This window comes from Coenobita brevimanus, chromosome 56 (assembly GCF_032717465.1).
Source record: "Coenobita brevimanus isolate Jiangsu-jjx chromosome 56, ASM3271746v2, whole genome shotgun sequence".
In the NCBI taxonomy this organism is placed as follows: Eukaryota; Metazoa; Arthropoda; class Malacostraca; order Decapoda; family Coenobitidae; genus Coenobita; species Coenobita brevimanus.
The window spans coordinates 11166360-11190094 of NC_137009.1; the positions used below are offsets into that span (position 1 = coordinate 11166360).

Here is a 23735-nt window from a genome sequence, read left to right on the forward strand (position 1 = left end):
TCCATACGGACTGAGAATGCTGGGGTTCACTGACGAAGTTTGCTCCTACTTCTTGGCTTCAAATTCATTGTCACTTATAACATTGATCCATTGGCCCGAAAAATGAAGGAAGAGTGGTTCATGACGTCTGGTCGTATCCTTAAAACATTAATCAAGAAGTAAACAAGCCTCCAGCATTTTGTAATAACTTCCGAGCGACTGACGAAGACAGAACATCACCAATAACCCGGGTAGGATCCAGTGAATTTGCCCGCTCCTATACCATGGCCAGGAATAAAGAGAAGGTGGCTCGTTCGAAGTCGACGTCATCAATTACTATACAGCTGGTGTCAAGATTAAGTAAGGAGACAAGTTCAGAACAATGGGCTTTTCTCTTTCCATCGTTGAGCAAGATATTTGATTTATCCAAACTCAACGTCATCCATCTTCCAAGTCAAGTAGGTTTTTTCGACAACAGAAGAAAGAAAACAATGGGATCCACTGAATTTGCTTGTTTTTGCTTCATGACCAAAGTACAAGGAAGGACTGGCATATCCAAACTAAACATCATCCATAATGTTGAGTGAAGATAATGTCTGGTGCAGCTAGTGTTTGTTTGGTGCAACTAATGTTTGATGCAGTTATTATTTGCTGCAAGTGATACATATTAATTTGCTGCAACTAATTTTTGTTGCAGTTAGATTTTGATGCAATCAATGCCCGTTTGTTCCCGTTATCGCTTGGTGGAACTAAAGTTTGTTTGGTGGAGCTAATGTATGATGCAGCTACTGTGATATTTAATAAACATTTACCCCAATATGAGGGTAAACGTTTAAGTTAATGCTGATCATTGTATGTATGGTGGTTAACTATGTAGGACAAATTAATAACCAGAAACTGTACAAGCACGCCATATTTCTGCTTCAGTATGTCCTGTAGGCTACAATGCCATGAAACACGCCTGTCTTTATTGACACCATGTGTACTAACTATGAGGAAAAACAGGATTTGCCAGAATATTTAGTTTAACTGATGACTGAAATCACACACACACACACACACACACACACACACAGTGACAACAGACGAGTAGGGCGCACAGCATATCACTGAGCTCCGCTCTGGGGATACCTAAGTTTTTTCTGTTTGTGGGTCAAGCTCGATGAGGTTAAATCAAGTGATGATCCAATATAATAAAACAAGTAATAGAAAAAAATGTTATCCTAAAGAACATCTAAAAATTAGTGTCCAGGAATGTGCTGAGTTTCCTTACGTCAGCTAGACAACACCACGGCGAGTAGACATCAGAATGCTGCAACAACTGTCAGTTGAGATTATCTTTTCTTTAAGATGGCTTCATATCTTGGAAAGACGCCTTTAGAAGGTGCTAAGAGAAGAGACAGAGGTAAAAAAACAGGATGAAGACTTCTGTCCAAAACTGGTAGAAAAGGAAACTTACGGTAAGTTTGTTGAAAAAGTAGACTAGAAAGAACTTTTCAAATGGAAATCAACGAAATCAAGAATGAGCTATGCAAAAAGAAGGGGGGGGGGGAAATGAATAATTAATAAAGGAAATAAATAGAATAGCCACAACAATAGATGAACTGTCTACCGAGGTAAATTCACTGAGAACGGAGGCTATTGAAATGGGATGTACAGTTGTCAGCCATGATAAAATCATGGATGATTTCAGAAATCATACGAAGAAAATCAGGAAAGCAAGCAGTCTGATAGACCAAAGTACTAATACTGAAGCGAAAATAACACAGGCAAATGAAATAATGAGAAATTGCAAAGATGAGGTACAAACTACGTATGCTGAAATGGTGAAAGTAAAGAATTATTTAGATACAAAGGTAGAGGGAAAAAGCGCAAGAAAGGAAGTGAAAGAAATCATTAAAAAACAACCCAAAACTAGTCAGCGAAGCTATAGAGATTAACAAATACATACTAATCAGTGGCATAGGTAAAGAAGAAATAAAAAAAACAAATTCTGAGGGGACAAAAGAGATGGAAAATATAATGAACATACTGAAGCAAGTATCAGAGGATATCTGTGACAAAGATACAGAACATAAAACACTAGGGGAATATGAGAGAAGGAAGTCAAGGCCCCTAGAAGTAACCTTCCAGGGTGCAAACACTGTAGAGGAGATATTAAAAAATGCCAACAAACTCATGGAAAAAGAGCACTTTAAAAAAAGGATGGATAAAAAGATGCCTAACTCAAGAGGAATTGGAACTACTAAAAGAGAAGAGGGAGGAGGCAAAAACGAATAACGAGGGATGGCCAGACGAAGAGTACTTTTTTTTTTTTTACACAGTAGTTGGATTGCAGGTACGAAAGTGGTTCATAACCAACAGTGAATAAAAGGAGGAAGGTAGTAGAGTGAAGTTATGGCAAGTATGTAAACAAGATGATTAGGCTGATGTACCTTACTCAAATGTAAATGGAATGGTGTCTAAATTATTACACATAGAAGACTTTACCAAAGAAAGGGAACCACATATTATTTGCCCAACTGAAACAAAATTTACCCCAAAGATATCAAACGATACCCTAAACTTAGAGGAATACAATCTATGGAAAAGAGACAGAAATTTATGAATGGGAGGAGGAATTATAATCTTAACAATGAAAAATCTACAAATCAAAGAAATTAAACTACATATACCTTCACAAGTAGAAGTGATTGCATTGGAAATTAACATATCTGAATGGGAATTAATTGTGGCAAAATTATACATGCCACCCAAAACAAACACATGGGAAGGAGGCGAAAATGAAGACCTAGCAGAAAGTACAATTCAAAGTTTAAGAACACTACTACATAGAATGGAAGAGAAATCTGAAAGAACTATATTAACTGGAGACTTCAATACAAAGAGAAATTGGAATTCTCTAGATGTAAAAAGTCATGAATGCTGTTGGGATCAAAAGCTCCTAGATCTTGTGCAGGAGTTTTTCCAAACACAGCATGTAAATTAAAACACCAGAAAAAGAGGACCTGATGATCCATCATTTCTAGATCTTCTATTTACGAGGCAAGAAAATTAAACTGGATATATAATGTATCACCCCCCATTTGGCAAAAGCGACCATTCAGTATTAAATTGTAGCTTTAGGATTGCATGTGACGTTACCAGTAATCAGAGTCACAAAAAGAGTATAAACTGCAAAAAGGGCAACTATTGTCATAAAGACTTTGTAGTTACTTGTAGAGAAGTATATTTTAGACTTGTGGTCGAGCGGCTTTTATATCTTGTAGTAGTTTCCCCACCAGATGTCATGTAGTGACGGGAGAGGTAAAGAATAGTATGGGACTATTTTTATTTGTCTTCGAAATATTAAACAGGTATAATAGTATAAGTCCTGGGTAGCTACCTCCCTGTCTCGCTATCTCTCTCTCTCTCTCTGTTCTAAGGCTAATCTCCGTCTCGACCTCTCTCTAGGGTCGCTTGTCTCCTTATAAACTCTCTTTCCTAAAATCTGGTGTAGCAGGGGTTCCTCATGGTTACCAGATCTTTCTCACGAGAGGACTGCTGACAGCTAACTGCATCATCTCCTTACTGGCCGCTGTCGTCAGCTTTCCTCAGTGTTAAGAGTGTGTAAGCATGCTTAGCACTGCTCGATTCTCGCAGACACAACACCTTCTCATCATTTGACTTCCTGCTTCTATCTGTCTCTCCATCTATCCATTCACTATGGTTTGCAATTATAATATGGAGACCTACCACATTGCTCGGCCGCGCGAAAATGGCGTACCATCGACATTTAATAGTTATAACATATTAATATATACTACATACACATTATAATGAACTTATAAGCTAATTAAGTGAAATACATAATATTGTAAAGTAACATAATTGTATGAATATTGTATACATATATTATTCATAGTAAATAGTGATTATTCAGTAATATTACATTTTAAATAAGTTGTATACATATTTGAATAAATGCAATGGTTGTTGTATAACACTTGTAAGACGTGCATGTACAACAGACGTACGCATATAATTGTGCAATGGTAATACTGCTAAGTTATACATTACATATTTGAGTTATCGCTTTAGTAATGTCTAATATTTCACCTAACTTGTATGATGATATTGGTAATACAGAATTGTGCTATAATTGTATGACTTATATTGTGTTAATGCATAATTGTGTTGGCCTTATAATTGTAGTTACATTTTGTTAATGCAACTATTACATAAGTGTCTTGGCCTTATAATTGTAGTTAAAGTTACATAAAAGTTACATCTTGTTAATGCAACTGTTACATAATGGTACATATTGTTTGTAGTTACATAATTGTACTTAAAGTTACATAAAAGTTACATCTTGTTAATGTAACTGTTACATAGATGGTACATATTGTTTGTAGTATTGTTTGTAGTTACATAATTGTACTTAAAGTTACATAAAAGTTACATCTTGTTAATGTAACTGTTACATAATTGGCAAAGTGTAACATAATGCAATCGTTTGTCGTTACATAATTGTTACATATCGTTTGTAGGTACATAATTGTAGTTAGTGTAACATAATGCAATCGTTTGTCGTTACATAATTGTTACATATCGTTTGTAGTTACATAATTGTAGTTAAAGTTACATAAAAGTTACATCTTGTTAATGCAACTGTCACATAAATTGGTACATATTGTTTGTAGTTACATAATTATAATATGGAGTAACATAATTGTAATAACTGCAGTCCTAACATATGCTGCGGTCGATGATAGTGATGATGTGTCGTGCCACTTGTATGTGGAGACAACAATTTGCTTTTTTGTTTGTAGTTTACGTGGTATTTTGACTTATGTAGTAACATTTACACTTATTTTCATTTGTTTGTTATGTGATCTTACTTTATTTCTCTTTTTTCCTTCTTACTTTTCTTTCTTTCTTTCCTTTCCTTTTCTTTTTTTTTTTTTTTTTGTATGTATTGATTTTCCATAGTTTGTTTCTCTTTGCTTGTGTACGCTTTTTTCCATGTTGTTCATGGTTGCATAATTGCTGACTAATTTCCTTGAGATACTTTTTTAAAGTTTAGTTTATATTGCACAGAGATTATAAAATGATATTATATAGTCCCATATTTTGTTATTTTATATAAAAAATATATACATATATACAGTATTAACTATATACACTGACTCGTTGTTCACCTGTACCTATCGTGGGTAATATGTGTGTCAGCACTGTGTGGAAATCATTGTCTTTACGATTGTGTTGAAGATGTTCACTCTTGCTAACGGCATTTGTGTTGGCCATTTTTTTTTTCTCTAGTTTACCTTGTAACTTAATTTATATGTTTCCACTAGGTAGCTTTAATTAATAAATGTTTAATGCAGTTCTTTTAATTGCTCACTGAGTAACTGTGATTGTATATTTTCTTTATTACTTTGTAGATATAATTAATGTATAGTTGTATGTATGAAACACGTATTTTACGTAGGTATAAATGGTAACACTCGTTGGTAGTAAATAAATGTTATAATAAATGAATGAATATATACAGTGTAGAATATTTATTGTTGGTGATTATTTAGTGATTGAGTTATGCAGATAACTGAAGTAAGTATGTGTATTTAAGCTGTAACTATACAGCACGTTTTATATGTTTGTGCAGAAGCTTATTGTCTATCACTGTGTATTGTATAAATGAAGTAACTATAACTCACTAATTTTTACCGTGGAGGAAAATGGTGTGAGTGGTGTTGCACGTGGTGATAGCGTTGTCCTTCGCGGGTTGATTGGCGTGCTGTCGTCTCAGCACATGGTGACGTCGGCTTCCCACACTGGTAGCTGTGGTGAGTGAATGAGTAGCGATGAGTAACTTGAGAGAAGACGGGTGAGTAAGATGAGTTGTAAATATGGACTTGGTGTTTTGCTGCGTGCATTGACCTCTTCACATCTGCGTAAGCGGTGGGGGTTGGGTGGATGTAGCAGAGAGAGGAGGGTGAGGTCTGGTGGTTATGAGTTGTGAGTCGTCTCTCACTCTTCGTTTGTTTGTTTGTTTGTTTGTTTGTTTTCTTTCTTTCTTGATGTATTCTTGGTCCTTTTTTTCTTGTGATTTACTCGTTGTAGGATGAAGACTATTTGCACTGTAGGCTGTATTTTGTAGGATTCAATGTAGAACTGAAGCTAATCTTGTAGTCTCGGTTGCTTTTGTAGAAATTTGCTTTTAATTCGGAGACGATGTCCGCAGATTTGCTGGTTTGTCGTTAAGCTACTTGCAAGGCGTCGAGTGATCTCTTGACCTCTGCATCAGCGTAATGATCTGGGAGACGGAGGGGGCAGGATGGAGAGAATACTGTCAGGAGCTGATATTGTTGGTTGTTTTCAATCTTGATATTTTGTAGGAATTTAATGTTGATTCGTAGACGAGGTTCGTATACGTTCGCTGCTACCAATGCTACCATGGCCTGAAGAAGTACTTCTTACAAATGGATTGGGAAAAGGAACTTGGAGAACAAGATTTAAATATTATATATAGAAAATTCTGTTATATTCACGAAATGGGAGTACAAAATTACATCCCTCAGCACAAGGCAACAGAAATTTAAATGAAGGAATGATTTAATACAGAATGTAAAAAAAAAAAAAAAAAAGACGCTGTGGAATAGATACAGAAGACACAATAGTGAGAGGGACATTGAACAACTATAAACAGTCAATAAATGATTGTACAAAGATAAGGAGGGAGGCCAGAGACAGTTTGAAGAAGGCATTGTAAATATAAGTACTGATCAACCTAAAGCTCTTTTACAGCTACATCCGAAGCAAATTCAAGATTAAAGATAAAATACAGTCCATTGCGGATAAGGGGATCATCTATACACAAGAGAAAGATATTCGTGAAGCACTAAGTCAAAACTTCCAATCAGTTTTTACAAAAGAAAATAATTTTGAAAGACATGACATGGAACATGCATGCTCACATGTATTACCAGGTATACAAATATCAGAAAAACAAGTAGAGGAAGAGTTAAGTAAATTAAACAAAGGAAAAGCAATTGGTCCTGACGAAAATTTAGGTTGGGTGCTACATGAATGTGCACAAGAGTAAAGGAGACCATTATATTTAATATTCAAGGAAAACATAGGACAAGGTAAATTACCTGATATTTGGAAGAAAGCAAACATTGTTCCCCTGTTCCAGAAAGGGAATAAACAAAATCCACTCAACTACCGACCAGTATCACTGACCAGTGTTGTAAGATACTAGAGAAGCTGATAAGAAAAGTTTGGGTAAAACATCTAAAAGAACAGAATGGTAACAAAGGCTGTTGGGTTTTCGAAAGGGAAAATCATGTGTTACTGCCCTATTAAGCTACTATGACAGAGTTGCAGAAACAAAAAAAACAAAAAAAAAAAATGGGTCGACAGTGTCTGTTTAGATTTCAAGAATGCATTTGACAGAGTACCACACCAAAGACTTTAATGGAAAGTGTACCATCAAGGAGGTATCCAAGGCAATCTGTACTGTTGGATGCAGGATTTTCTCAGAAAAAGGGAAATGAGAACCGTATTAGGAGGGAAGTGACTAGTAGAGTTCCACAGGGCTCAGTGCTGGCACCAATTATGTTTTTAGTATATATAAATGACATAGACAGTAACACTGAAAATGGAAGCTATCTAAATATGTTTGTGGATGATTCAAAAATACAAAGCAAAATTACTAACATGGATGCTTAAGAGCTGCAAGAGGAATTAAATAAGTTTCATGAATGGAGCAATAAATGGCAAATGGAATTCAATGTGGACGTGTCGTGAAATTAAATTTGGTAAAGTGAGAAAAGACCAGATTGGGATTATAAATTTGGAAGATCAACGTTACACATTTCAGAAAGGGAGAGGGACCTAGGAGTGATTATCAATAACAGACTCTCTCCAACTGACCCCATGAGTGAGAGAGTACGGAACTTTGCATGCTAATATGAGAACAACATTCACATATATAAATGAAGACATGCTGAGAAAGATATGTCATTCATTAGACCAACCCTGGAGTATGCATCAGTAGTCTGGAATCCTCATCTCAAGAAACACATAGATAAAATCGAAAAAGTACGAAGGGCAGCTAGAATATGGGTACCAAGCTTAAGGGATCTAAGCTACGAAGAAAGGCTAGAAAAACTGAATCTACCAACATTACAGGAAAGAAGGAAAAGTGGAGACAAGAATATGCTATATAAATGCATCTCAGGGAAAGAGAAAATAGACAAAAATGAATACATAACCTATGGGGAAGCATTAGCAAGAGGACACCGCAAAAAACTACATAAAAAGAGAGTCGATAAAGACGCAAGGAAATTCAGTTTCCCAAACAGAGCAACTGATCAGTGAATTGCACTACCGAATGAAGCAGTGTGTGCCAAAACTATTCATAAATTTATAGATATATACAGTATATGATAAAACTGGTTTAATACATAGGACAGTACGAGCTTGACTCATTCCTGTAAAAATACAAGTTGATAAGAACAGTTAGGTAAGGTAAGAACACAAACACACACACAAGGTTACCTGACAAAAACGGTGCTACCATACCTAACGCATTTCGAAATGTTGTCCTCTTCCTCAAAGGTGACATGAATACAGCAATGCTTTATGCTAACTAGGTTACCAAAATACCTTCTAAACTGCCACCCTCTCCTTGCATGGTGTAATGTATGGTGTTAGTACATTTACGATGGCGAGTTTTCGACGATTCTAAAATGCCCAGTTCACTTCAGTGTGTATGATTATTTTCATACTGAGGAATACAGTAATTTTTCCATCTATTTATCCAGATATACCCAGACGACTAATCCCGTAAGAAGTGGCCACAAACGAATCGCCTCCATGTCATCTTGAATTCCGTCATCATTCAACCCTCTCTTCAATCCTGACCCCCCCCCCCCCGGGTCCTATATCTATCCATCCCATGCATGCCACCTCATCCTCGGTCTCTCCTTCCCCTCTCATACTTACTCATAAACACTCTACATTCTCTACATGGCCAAACAATCTCAAGGTACCGCTAATGTTTTCCAACACATGCACGTCTACACCACAGTGCTCCACCAATTCCTCATTTGTTTCTCTGTCGCGGCGTATATCTCCACTTGCTACTTTAAGATAACTAATTTCCACTTCTGTCACTTTTGACTTATGTTCTTTCATACGGTCATCAATTATTCAAACACTATAACATAGGATGAAAGATTAACTTGTCCATGTGAGCTGCCCTTGTTTTGACAATATTTTTCTTAATAACTGCATCACTGAACATGATACATGCTGTGTGTGACGTAACTACCTCTTCAAAAACTACACATACTGTATACCCAAAAGGCCCTTCATGTGGGAGAATAAATAAAAAAGTACCGAAGAGTAAAACCAAAGCTATAAAATTATTATATATAAATCAATATTTTAAATTTTTTCTTGTCGTTACGGCACCATAATAATACAGCAAGTCAACATTAAAAGTACAGACAACAGTTTACCCTAGTAATGAAACGATGTTGACCCAAATGTGCTAAAAATGTTAGAATATTAAAGTAAAAAGAAAACGAAGTCCTCTAAAACACTGAAATTTAATGAGAACAAAGTTTACACGTTAAAACAGTAATTGGAAAAAGATCACAGAAGCAGAGGAAGCATGAGCAGAGAGAGAGAGAGAGAGAAAGAGAGAGAGAGAGAGAGACTTCCCAATACTCACATCATCTCTGAGAACACCCCATAAACCATCAGCGGGCATGACGATGTCGTAGGTGAAGTTCAGTTTATAAGCCATTACATCGAGAGTGTAGATATCAATGGATGGTTTAGGAATCACCACCCTGGATCCTTCAACAATCTCAAAATCCGCAAATGGTCTGTATTGCAAAGCAGAGGCTATAAGTTTGGTTCCATGGAAATTAGCCATCTGGTCTGGGAATATGTCATACGTGTTTGCAAGGCCTGTGTCACTGGACCATTTGTTTATGTTGAGAACTTTTGGGGAGCCTGAAGGATGCAAGAGCTGGCGGATTAATACACGCCAGTAGGTACTGCTTTGATTCGTGTGTGGGATGATGGCTGCCATGTTTTGCTCCTTTCCCAGGCGTTGATCCAGGAGGAAGCGTTCAGCCTCAACGGTGTCTTTGGCGTGGACGAGGAAGTATCGTGTTAGCTTGTTGGAGGAAGCATCTGTTATTAAAGCCAGCAGTGGGGAGTCGGGTGGTTCTGGCATCATGTACGTTATGCAGGAATACGGAGTCGCTCTTGCTGTATATTTCTTTATGTATTTTAGTATTTCATGATTTTGGTGAGAAACTTTCTGACTGAGGATGATTTTTACATCTATTTTTGCCTGATCCACAACTATGTTTTGCACTGAATATTTTTCATAAAGGTTGACTTGTCGGGAAAGTAGTGTATTTTCTGGATATATGTCTGTTCCACTATTTGACCAAGAGATTGATTTATTACCTTCTTCAGGCAATATCACAGCTCTGAGACACTTTGGGGTGTACTGTTCGGCAAGAAGGTTCATTACAGTTGATGCCTGGATGGCTTCCATATTTCCAAATGTAACCACTTCCGCAGCCACAGTAGCTGAGAGACCTTGCTTCCTTGCTGATGATTTGATTATAAGGAGACCAATCATTAATGCAACTGCCAAATGAGTCGGTGATCCCATGACAGTATGAAAGCTGAAAAGTGCAAAAAATTTTAGCTGTACACTGGTAAGGAACATAAGTTAGGTATGCCATGCGCCAACATTTGTCTGTAAAACCTTACTAGGGTTGTCATATCTGAACGCAATGCCGGACGCCTCCACTGAAAGTCATGCTCCACCCTCCCCAACACAAACTTTGGGCTTTTGGCATGATGAAACCCTGTGTATATATATATATATATATATAATGTGTGTGTGTGTGTGTGTGTGTGTACTGTATATACATCAGTGCTATTGTACTGCATCCATCCATCCATGATCCATCATCCTGACATTTAAGATGAGAGTGACCAGCCTCACTCATCCGTGAGTGGCGTTACGTGAGCAATAAACCCCAATCAACCCTTGGATATAACCTGCACAGGCTCAATCCGATTGGAGCGCATTCTTTAATCTTTTTACAATATATTGGAAAACAGGCAAAGTACAGAATTGGCAAGATTATGGCCGTAAAATGCAACAACGCCTTAGATGCAGGATAAGATCATAAGAATAACAAATGCTACAATGTAAAAATGAAAACTATGTCAATTATTGTGTACAGTTACCATTTATTTTATGGCTATAAGAGCACTATGGAAAAAAAAAAATCGTTGGTGAACAAGAGGAAAACGCAGGACATTTTAGCTAGCTGCTAGCACTAAACCACCCAAGTTGGCAACACTTACCAGCTGACGACAACAACGAAATTCTCTCTCTCTCTCTCTCTCTCTCTCTCTCTCTCTCTCTCGTCATTACAGAGTTTAATAGTTTATTAATTTTATCGAGAAAAAGTGATGGAAACTGAAATTCCGGACTTTTGGAGAATTTTTAAATTTCCTCCCGAACGGAGATTATGACACCTAAATGCAGGATATACCCGGGAAAATCCGAACGTATGGCAGCCCTAGACCTTACAGTAAATGAAATTATATAACTCACTGTTCTTAAAAATATTTTATTGTCATAATTATATCAAAATCAGTAAACGAGAACCATTTTCTAAATTGTCATATTTGTTACCCATAATTTCTTAAAAAATTAACTGAAGTAAATCCCCAGCGAGGAGATTTATGTACACCACATTTTTACTAGTTGAGCCTCAGGGTTGTATATTGTTTGCTGACTACAGCAAATCGAAATGTTATAAGGTAAGATTTCTATCTATCTATCTATCTATTGCCAGACGCCTCAATCCCGTTTGTGGTGGAAACAAACAAATCGCCTCCAAGTCGCCCTGTCCCCCGCCATTTCACTACCCTGCTCTCAACTCACACCCTCCTCTCTCAAATACCTCTCCACCCCATCCCTCCATCTCATCCTCGGCCTCCCCCTCCCTCTTCCCCCCTCCACCTTCATCACATACACGCTCTTCGCCAGTCTTTCACCCTCCATCCTCTCTACATGGCCAAACCACCTCAGTGTGTTCCTCATAACGCTTCCTATCACATCCACATCCACACCACATCGCTCCTTTATATCCTCATTCGTCAGCCTGTCTCTCCATGTGACTCCACAGGCTCCTCTTAAATAACTCATTTCCACTGCTCTCACTCTTGACTTGTGTCCTTCCAACAACGTCCAAGCTTCACTTCCATACGTTAGAGTTGGTATCACAATACTGTCATGTAGTAACTTTTTCACTTCCATGCTCACTTCCCTGTTTCTTATCACTGCTTTCAAAGAACCAGCAACCTTTCTTCCCTGCTGTACCCAAGCACTTCACCCTCCAAACCTCCATCCTTACTCATCACACTACCCAAGTACTTAAACGTACTCACATTTTCCAATTCCTCATCATCCAACCTCGCTGTACATTTACTGACTTCACCTCTCTCAAAGACCATCACTTTACTCTTCCCTACATTCACCTTTAGATTCCGTTTCTTACACTCTCTCCCAAACTCATCCACCAAGCCTTGCAGCTCCCCTTCGTCTGCACTCAACAACACAGTATCATCTACAAACAACAGTACAGGGAGTTTCCAAACACTATCCTCTCTCACCAGGGCCACTCCAACATCCACTACCCTACCTTGTACCTCTTTTATTACCCCATCCATGTACAGATTGAACAACCATGGAGACATGACACATTCCTGTTTCAACCCAACTTTCAAAGAGAAAAATTCACTTAGTTCACCATCCACACGTAGTGCAGCCTTCGCACCATCGTACATACTCTTCACAGCATTCAACAACTTCCCATCTACTCCATATATTCTAAACACTTTCCACAATCCTTGTCTATCCACCCTGTCATATGCTTTCTCCAAATCCATGAAAGCTGCATGCAACTTCTTTCCCTTCTCTAGAAACTTTTCCACTAAAGATCTAAGAATGAATATCTGATCTACACAACCTCTTCCCTTCCTAAAGCCTCCCTGTTCTCCAACTAATTTCTCTGTTCTTTCTCTAACTCTGTCAATAAGTATCCTACCATACACTTTTCCTATTATACTAAGAAGAAAAATGCCCCTATGATTACCACACACTTCTTTTTCCCCTTTTCCTTTGTACAAGGGGATAATTATACCTGACTTCCAATCCTCCGGGACTCTACCTTCCTCCCAGGCCAATCTGCACATCTTCCACATCCATTCTACTACTATCTCTCCCCCATGCTTCAGCATTTCACCACACACTCCATCAATTCCTGGGGCTTTCCCCAATTTAACTTACTTCATTGCTTCCACAACTTCTATCCTACTGATTTCTTCCTGTCTTCTCACCTCCTTCCTTCTCCCAGCCATTCCCCAGCCACTTATACTCGCATTACTTCCATCCTCCATGTTCAACAATTCCTTAAAGTGTTCTCTCCATCTGCTCACTTTTTCTCCCCTCTCCACTAGTAATCTACAATTTTTATCTTTCACTCCCCTGCTAACTTCACTTCCACCCTGTCTTACTCTTTTCACCTCTTTCCAGAACATTTTCTTACAGTCCCTCCACTTTACACTCAAATTCCTTCCAAATTCCTCATCCACTCTCTTCTTACTCTCTCTTACTAATCTTTTCACCTCTCCCTTTCTTTCTACATATAACTCTCTGTTCCGCCTCTCAACTTCTTCCACGCCCCTATTTCTCATCCATTCATTGTATGCTTTCTTCTTTTGTGCCACACCTTGTCTCACCTCTTCAGTCCACCACGCTGTTCCTTGCACCCCCCTCCGTCTTCTTTTCCTTCCACACACTACATCACATGCTGCACATATTTCTTCTGTAAATATCCTACACACACCTTCCACGTCTCCCATCTGCTCCAATTCATATGTGCCCTATCGGTCCTTCACTTCTCTCTTATACTCTGCCTTTTTCTCATCCTCTTGTAACCTTTCCACTCTCCTTGCAACTACTCCTTCCTCTCGTCTTTCCCTTCTTCTATTCCTCCATCTTACTTGAATCCTAATTCTGGCCACCACCAAGTAGTGGTCAGAAAGTCCACTCCCCCAACCTCTATAAGCTCTTGCATCCATTACACATCTCTGCATCCTTTCATCCACACACACATAATCAATCCTTGCCTTCCTTTCATTCAGCTCACCACCCACCCTTCTCATCACTCGCCATGTATACCTGTGGATCATTTTATGCCTGAGGAGGGTATTGGCTATCACCAACCCCCTCCCAGCACAAATGTCCACTAACGCACTGCCATTCTCATCTATCTCCGCAGGCACACCCCACTCACCAACTATTCCATCCACCTTCACATTCCCAACATTACCATTCATATCACCGATCAAAAACACTCTCTCATTCCTTCCAAACTTTTCCATGCACACGTCTACATTTGTCCAGAACTCTTCTCTCACTCTTGTAGCACGATCTTGCATTGGCGCATACACACACACAATCGCCCACATTTGTGTTCGAACTTTCAACTCTACCCACACAATCCTTGACCCAACTGATCCACACTGTCTTATGCTCTTCTTCCATCTTTTACTCACAACTATACATACTCCTTCCTTTGCCCTCTCATTCTCACCTACTCCTGCACATATTCCCCATCCATACTCCCATTCTCTCACACTTTCTCCTCTTCATTTTTTTTCAGTTATTCCACATACATCCACTTTCGCACCCTCAAGCACCTGGACAATCTCTCTCTCTTTCACCTCATCATTCGCTCCTCTTACATTCCATGTACCCATTACCAAGTCCTTTGTCCGGTCCTGGGTCGTCATCGTTTGGTCAGTCCTTGTCCGAGGCTTCTTGTTTGTTTTTTTAGATAGTTGTTTTCCGGGGGGGGGCACTAACCCTCCGCCAACCCTTTTAGTCGCCTTTTACGACAAGCAGGGATACTGGGGGAGTATTCTTGAAAAAAAAAAAACTACCCCCAGGGGGTAAGGGTAAGATCTGATTACTAATAAAATGTTTATACATCCACTAGTAATACCGGTACTGCAACTGTCACTCATGAATAATGTATACAGTTTGTAAACAGTTTTATGTTAAATAACCATATTCATAACAATTAGTTCAGCTTTGTTCATAACCTTAACTTACTGTTCTATTTTAAAAAATAAAAAAATAAAAAAATAAAAAAATTGTTTATATTCAACCCTTTCACCAATTTTGGACCATCTGAGATCAAAATTATTTTAGTTGTTTTGTTAACACAGAGACAAATGGATCGAACTTTGACCCTGACATGTGATTTTGGCATTGCTTGTTCTCAAAATCGAATCCCTTGTTTCCTTCCTTATCATCAACCTTCCAACCAGGGTTCGTGTAAAGTGATTAAAAACTACTCAAGTTGGCCTTGCTAGGTGGAAGTGACCTAACCCAACAAATGTTTTAATTACATGAACTATTAAAATTAAAATGTGTACATGTTACCCTTCTGCAACAGCAGTGACTCAAGAGTAACAGTATTTTCATTGACCACATAAAGAAAATCTGATAATTCAGGACCTGCAATTTAACATTTTGAACTGAAACAGTAGGTAGACAACACAAGATGCACTTAAAAATGATGAAGTCAGTTCTTTTACTTCACTTCTGAGCACATATTTCCAATCCCTTTGCAGACAGCGTGGTAATGGACGACATAAATGACAATGTTCCCCAGAAAAAGCACTGGATAAGAAATTTAGAATCAACTGAATGTTTGACTGTATACTGTATAATATACAGAAGACCTTTCTGCTCGTGAAGATGGCTGGCATTCTCGGCAACTGGATAATGGCTGTATCATAGCGGGTACTTAAGAGTCAGTGGTCAGAGCTTATCTCCCTCCGGAATAGTTTAGAACAGTAATTTATTATCGGATGCCAACAATATGCAAGGAATGGAAAAAAAAAAAATTGCAGAAGTTGAACACATCAGAACAAATATACTAAGCACAGACAAAAAAAAAAGTCATCCCCTTTAAGTAATATGGCATTTTTATTTGCTTAATACCTCATACCACCTGATCATTTCTTTGGTGTGGTGGATGCCTTTGTTAGAGAAATATATTCAATGAAGGATGTTTTTTCTTTGTCTATAATCATTTGGGATAATATGTTTGGCCTATACTCAGGTGTACTGTTGTACTTTGCTTCAGAGAATGGATTGACAAGTTTTATTTTTTACCTAATAATCGTCTCTTTTTCCAGGCTGATTTTATTCTCGATTCAAAGCATAATAACCGGTAAACAAGATAATTTAACAAATACTCATTGAAAAAAAAAAGCTAAACTGGTAAACAAGATAATGTATTAGATTACTCACATCATTAAAAAATTACTTATGAAAACAGCAAGGTAAATATTTGCATATCTTTTCCAAAACTCACTACTATGCAGTGATTAAATTATAGCCTGTTGAATTTTCCTGAACATTATATGGAAATTATTCATCAAAGTTATTTTTTTTTTTTATACATAGTTAACCCAATTCAAGTTACTTAACATTATGATAAAAATATTGCAGAGAAGGAGCACGTTAAATCCCATGCCATTTAAGAATACGATGGAAATAAATGAATTATATGTAAATATTATGCAGTTGTATGAGGTTTGTATTGGTTTGTATTGAAGTCCTTGAACTTGACAGCTAGATAAAAGCAATATACAGTAAAAGTACTTTAGTCCGGAATAAAGTACACTATGGACATCCGGCTGGGTGAACATCCGGGACCTCTTGAATGTAGGGGTGCATCAGTGTTGCCAGATCGTGAGATGCAGATTTCACCAGACAACCACCAAAATTTCACCAGATTTCACCATCAGTTTATTATGATCCAAAGTGTGTTAATGAAAAATATTACACTTATAATTCAGAATTCAAAGAGTGTGATATAATGTGATGGGTCAGAAGTATTTTGAACAGCTAGTGTCCCAGAATATAGTCACTAATACTAATACTTCTGTTGAGACTTTGCCATACCTTCAACCAATCATAATATCTACAGGAATGAATCACGGTTGGTTACTGTGGATAGTTTATCAGGCTACACATGAAAGACAATATAGTAAACGTGCATATAGGTTACATTTATAAATTTTACCAAAAATTCTCCTTCATTTCACTTGAAAATCGTGCTGTCATCGTCCAGCCATTCACTTTATAAATTTTTCAGTTTAATTAATGAAGCATATCTTTGTCACAATAACCATCAGAACGAAGCTGACACATCCTGCTGACCGTCCCGATATTGTACCGTACACACCCATTTCTCTACAAATATCCCTTTTCTGACACATTGCGTGATTCACTGGTCCTTGAAGGATATTTTATAAAGTTTTTTTTCTTCGTAGTTTACTTTAAATGTTGCATTTACGTTATGAAATCTATGAGAGCCCGTGCCGGCGGCCACATGACAAGTTTAAACGGTGGAAACTTGTTGGATGTAAACATTGAACTAGTTGCCATACGTCACCACTGAGTCACAAACATGACCACGTTAAAATCCTCGAGCTTTGGGTACACACTATACTTGTTAACTTTATATATATATATATATATATATATATATATATATATATATATATATATATATATATATATATATATATATATATTTTCTCGGCCAGGAAGAAAAAAAACAGCACCGATCGGAGGACTGAGGTTATTTCAGCAATAATGACTGGTCATGTACAATTTCACCAGGTTTCACCAAATATTGTCTGCTTCCAAACTCTTAATTTTTTTTTTTTTTCACCAGGAAGCTTAAAATTTCACGATTTCCCGAATCTGGTGAAAAATTTCACCATCTGGCAACACTGGAGTGCATGAGGAATTGGATAGTTCGGTGCATCGCTTTCGGCTATTTTTTGATATTTTTTTTATATGTTCCCGGTTTTTCTCCATTTTTTACCCAAAAAAGCTGAAAACTACCTTGGGCTGAAAATTCCGAACCATAGGGTTTTCTGAAACCACTGGATGCCAGATTATCGGAAGTTCTCTGTATAATAAAATGTTATATCTATGATGAGGGCAGGTGGGAAGAATTTTCTCTCTCTCTCTCTCTCTCTCTCTCTCTCTCTCTCTCTCTCTCTCTCTCTCTCTCTCTCTCTCTCATGCGTAGAAATGAAAGAAGATGCAAGGAAGGAACAAAGAAGTATCACCCAGTCATAACTGGTTATATGGCATTAAGGTAGATGGATGCGAAGGGAAATAAATTTAATGCAAGATGTGATGAGCAGAAAGAAAAGTGATAATACTGGAAGAGTCAATTATGAATGCAGTAACCAGTGGGGGTCCCAGTAGTGAAAAGAGGAAGGGGAAAACTGAGAGACGGTGTTGGAATGCAGTCTGGCAATCAAGAAAAAGTAACAGATCTACGCGAGACAGATACAATGTGAACAGAGAGGCTGAAGGTCGTGATTTATTAAGTGACCTGAGAGAAGTGGGTGTGATCAAGCAAAGAGCAAGAATAGTCTCCCAGCTATGACTAAGGTGGGTCAAACTTTGCCAAGGAAAAACTGAGGGTTTATTATTTATTTATTTTTTTATTATGTGACCGACTCTGGGCATAGGCTTCACAGCTTGCTTTCAAGGCCCAGTAGTCCTCCTACATACCGTACACCTCTACATAATACTGTAATGCTTGTTTATATTGGGATGGAACAGGTACAAATGCCATGGGGCGCATAGCCTCACTCAGCCTCTGACTGCACCCACAAGGGTCAGTTTGTGCAACCCTTTAGGCAGCGACTCTTCCCCCTCTAAGTATCTCTCGATATGAATGGTCAACCTGCTCCAGCCATGGATACCATGGTCTTCCCCTTGATCTCCACCTAAGAAAACTCTCTCAGAGTTCACCCTGTGTGCAGGGTCAGCCTCAGGAAAGCAGGCCACGTGTCCGTATAACTGGAGTTCGCACTGACGTAATATGTGGGCAGTAGGCCTCGACTGAGTCTCAGGAGAAGTTGTACATTACATACCCGATCCTACCAGCTATATCCCATATTCCTTCAATGACCCAAAAAGTAAAGAAGTCAATTTTCCAGTTCAGGTCAATTTTTAATGTCCACATCCCACACTCATAGAATAATAAAGGAAGTAACGTTGCTTTGAAATGCAAATTTTCGTCCCTCTACACAAATATAACAGGACCGGCAAACCCAAGTTTAGTGAATTCATAACTGCATAGGCCAGACTGATCCAACAAGAAATATCATCTGACCTATCGTTGTTTTTACCACACAACCAAAAATAAGGTAATCTTTCAAAGATCTCCACATTCTCACCACATGCTTGGACAGACTGAACTGCCTAATCCGACAATAACCAAATGCCTGCAACTTGGTCTTGGCCTAAGAGGCTTTTAGTCCATCGATTGCAAGCCACAGCTCAGGCTGGGTAGTGTCGTGTTGCAAGCCACAGCTCAGGCTGGGTAGTGTCGTGTTGCAAGCCACAGCTCAGGTTGTGCTGGCCGTGCATCACCGTGGCAAACTTGCGCATGGCGCTGTGCAAAGACTGAGTGAGAGAGATTTTTTATTTTCACCAGATGATGCCCTAGATGTTTATCTTCAATTTTATTATAAACCAAAACCATTTTTTTTTTTTTCGTTTTTCACTATACATAAACTTACGTATGGTCCTACGCAAAGACGGAGAGAGTAATTTTTTTAACCAGATGATCAGCGTTTCCCAACCTGGGGGGCGAGCCCCCCTGGGGGGGTGTTTGAGATTGCCAGGGGGGGGTAATCAAATTTCAGCATAGGGCTAGGCCATTCAAATGCATACAGGGTATTCCCTAAGATATGTATGAATAAGAAACTTTGATATGAATACTTCACAACCATCATTTTGAGCAACCACATGTAGTGTTGCCATCTAGTGTCTTAAGCATCCATATGGGACAGATAAAAACATCGTTGTTTAGGCATCAGAGGGGTGGGGGAGTAATATGAATACAGTTCCAACCAAAGAGGGATGTAGTGCTAAAAATGTTGGGAACCCCTGCCCTAGATGTTTATAAAAATAAAAAGTAAAAAAAACTTTTTTCTTCATTTTTTGCACACCACGGGGTAGGATAAAAATAGGTAACTGTGCAGTCCACAAGTTAATCTGAATGATTATGCATTCACGTGAAATACCTTCAGGGCATTCAGATGTATCTCCAGCAATTTCACTAGGATAACTGGATTATCACCAAAGTCAAGATCATTAACTCTGAAATTGCCAACTGATACTCCACAGTGACTGATTCACAGCTCAGCATAGTACCCAGCCCATGCATGTGTTGAAAAGCGTGGGAGCAAGATCACATAACTGTCTTATTCCAATACTTACTGGGAAGAAGTCGGATGTTCCTCCTCCACACTTGACACAAGTGTTTGAATTCGGCCGGCCGTCAGTTATATTAGCCCTGTGGGGATCCCACGAGTCACATGAGAACTCATAATGCCTCCCAATATACCACGTGAAATGCCATCTTGAGATTTACATAGGCTACAAGAAGACCTTGACGATACTAGAGGTGGTAATCCATGAAAACTCGGGGGGCTTGAATGCGGTCAATTGTAGACTTTTGGGGCGTGAATCCAGATTGCTCAGGCCTCCAAAACTTTAGTAAATGGTCCCCCATACACTTCAGGAGAACGTAAGACTCATGCCGTGCACACTGACGACTGTAACTCCATGTTAGTTACTACAATTGCATTGGTCTACTTTCCCATTCAAGATAGGGGTAACCAAACACCTTGGGCGGTCAGAAGGAATAATACTTGTCTGACAAATGGCTTCTATGACTGTATATGATGCCTTGATTATGGCTTCACCCCCAATTTTGATACGTTCCGCCAGGATATCACGAACACCAGCTGCACTACCATTACTCAACCTATCCACTACCTTCATGACTTCTTCTTGAGAAGGCATGGTACCATCAATTGGTGGGACAGCAGTCAGTGATTGTACACCACTTGAGGCAAGCTCTTCACTTGGAGGTGCAGCCAATATTTGAGTACTCAGTCCAAATAGCCCAACAGTTACTCATCCCCAGCACAAGCCATTCCATTGCTGTCCTGAGTTAACCCGAGAGGTGTATCTGCAATGGAGCTTCTTCAGGGCTCAGTAAGCAGGCTGACCGTCATTCATATGAAAACGACCGTCCACCTCCTTAGAGATTTCTCTGACATGCTTCGTGTCCCTATTTGGCAAAACCTGTGCGTGTTGAGCCAGAAGTCTGTGCTGCCCCCAGTTCACAGCCAATCTGGCAGCACAACTCTTCTCAGTTGTGGCCATTGTCCCCAGTGAGACAAAAAGCTTACTTGATCTCGGACGATCTCCAACGCACTCACAAGCTACTGCCAAGGTAGCACGTTTATAAGGAACCCATTGTTCAATGGGGTTCTCTACAATACTGAACACTTCAGATCGATCTGCGACCACAACTGCATACTCAGAAGCACACTTTTCATCCCTGAGTTTCTCAAGATGAAGTTGTTTTGGATAGCATCTTGAGCTTCTCCCAGTTTTGATTTGTGACCCTAGAGTAGCAACAGCAAGTCTGTTATCAGTAGCTAAGAACTCTGCAGTCCTAAAGTTCTGAAGGATCCTCCAACGAGTACTAACAAGAATGTGGTTAGTCTCCTTTGCAACCCTTTCAGTACTGGAACACCAAGTCCAGTGGTGAAAAAATGGGCATTGGGACCTGGATGCAACAATTTTCAATTTACAGACTTGGCAAATCCAAAAGGCAAGAACTATTGGAATTCCTGGTTCCAGACCCATGGAGACCGATGTGCACAGAGTCCTCAAAGCCTTCCCTGTCAGTGCCAGTAACTGTACTGAAGTTGTCAAGTAAGAAAGTATCTCACAAGGGGTACTGTTCATGTTTAGCACTGAACACATTCTTCTCTTCAAGATCATTCATCGCAATTGGAAGACACATGGCAATAAGTGAGATCAAGCCCAAGGGGTGCTTCAACCTCACTCTCATCAACTGAAGTAACCCTGTCGATGCAACTGGCAAAGCGAGCAGCAATTGCCACAATAACTCTACACAGCAAGACCTGCAGCGTGTATATACATTGCCATTGATGTCACCATGCCTGGGGCGCCTCACTTCAGACAGTGTTGCTATGCAAACCTCAAACTATCCTAACTCTCGTGAGAGCAAAGGCAGTTGATCATTGTTCAAAATGCTTAGAAGGTTTCAAGCCACCAGTCGGAGTGCTTTTTGAAGATTAAACCTGCAAATGGTTCTATATGTTCATGCATTTGCTTCACAACACAAGTCAAAAACGGAATAAAGGCTATGGGGTTCCCCCCTCCCCCAATCATCCAGCTGCTGGTTTCCAATAGGCTTTACTCAGCATCATCATAAATGATGCCAGCATTACAGGACCCCCTAAGCTCCGTCAGGCTGGCACCTAAGGAGGGACCCTCCAGCAAAATTGGGTCAGGGGTAGACAGTCCAGGCTGACCCTGAGCCCTCTTCCTCTAAGTAATTCATGTAAGATGTAACGTTTTCCAGGAGGTGGATGCAAACCCCACCCAAACCCCTCAGGTTAGGGGAGGACTAAATAATAGCCTTTGGACAGGAGTGTGGAATCCCTTTCAAGGGCTATCTAGATTCGATTAAGAATTTTCCTTTTCCTAGGTCGTCTGCCAATCAAGGCTAACGAGTTCCACCTACCCTGATAGATGGCTGTTGGATTTTGTAGCTCATCCATTCTTTGACAGGTCTTGTTTCTAGTTCTGCAGGGTGTCTATCCACCCGCCTCATTTGCCTTGGCTAGTGGGTTGCCAGATTAGTCGCCAACAAAATGACCTTGCGACAGGTAGTACTGGATTACATGTTACATGTAACAGAACAATGTGTAACCTGAAGTTTGTTGTTAACCTGTAGGTCCCATCAGGATTGCCAATGTTCATGGGTGAGACAAGGTAGAGAAGGAAAACAGTCGAAAGCAGGATAGTTGGAGAGAGGACCTAGATCAGGGCTATTCATCTGGCGACCCGTGGGCCAAATCCAGCCCTTGAGTCATGTTTGTTTGGCCCTTTGACCGACTCAGAAGAATAAAAGTAATAAACAGGCATAAAACAGATTTTTTTTTTTTTTTGGTGAATTCAGCACAAAATATAAACACAAATAATATATGAATTTCTCGTTACTGACTGTGTATAAGTGCTTAGACAGTAAAAAAAAAAAAATACAGGTAAAATAATGAACGGCACTTTTGTTAATCTGAGTTTCATAATTCGGCCCTGTTTCTAGAATAGTTGAATAGTCGTGACGTAGATGAAAGAGTATCTGAACGAGCCAGTGAGTCAGCTTGTTCGTTTCCAGTAATTGTTGTATGGTTAGGGAACCAAAGAAGCAGACTGACTTTTCTAGACAGAAAGATGGAACAGTTACTCATGAAACTGGGTGATCAGGGGGTGAGAGTGAGACGAGGTGTGTAACAAAATGAACGCTCCGAATCAAAGAAGATAACAAAAAAGGAGAAAGAGAATATAGGATGAGACTTCAAGTGAAGAGAATAAGGTTTTGCGGTGATGATACCTGCAATGGAAGAAAGTGCTTTGGAAGGAGTCAGAGAACACAACAGATATATGACACCACGGCAAAACTGAGAGCCGTCAGTAAAGTGTCAGAAGAGTG

The 23735-nt window shown here is 39.2% G+C and overlaps 1 protein-coding gene across 1 annotated transcript in view; it reads right to left on the bottom strand.

Moving 5' to 3' along the window:
- The window catches only part of LOC145401640 (glutamate receptor-like), a 50065-nt gene extending 29061 nt beyond the window's left edge, over nt 1–21004 (bottom strand). The window contains exons 1-3 of the mRNA XM_080273832.1: nt 20860–21004; nt 10456–10602; nt 9704–10173 (exon numbers count right to left, since the gene is read on the bottom strand). Of these exons, the coding sequence (XP_080129958.1) occupies nt 9704–10173; nt 10456–10602; nt 20860–21004 (762 nt within the window). The remainder of the gene's footprint in view (nt 1–9703; nt 10174–10455; nt 10603–20859) is intronic.
- Between the last annotated feature and the right edge of the window lie 2731 nt (nt 21005–23735).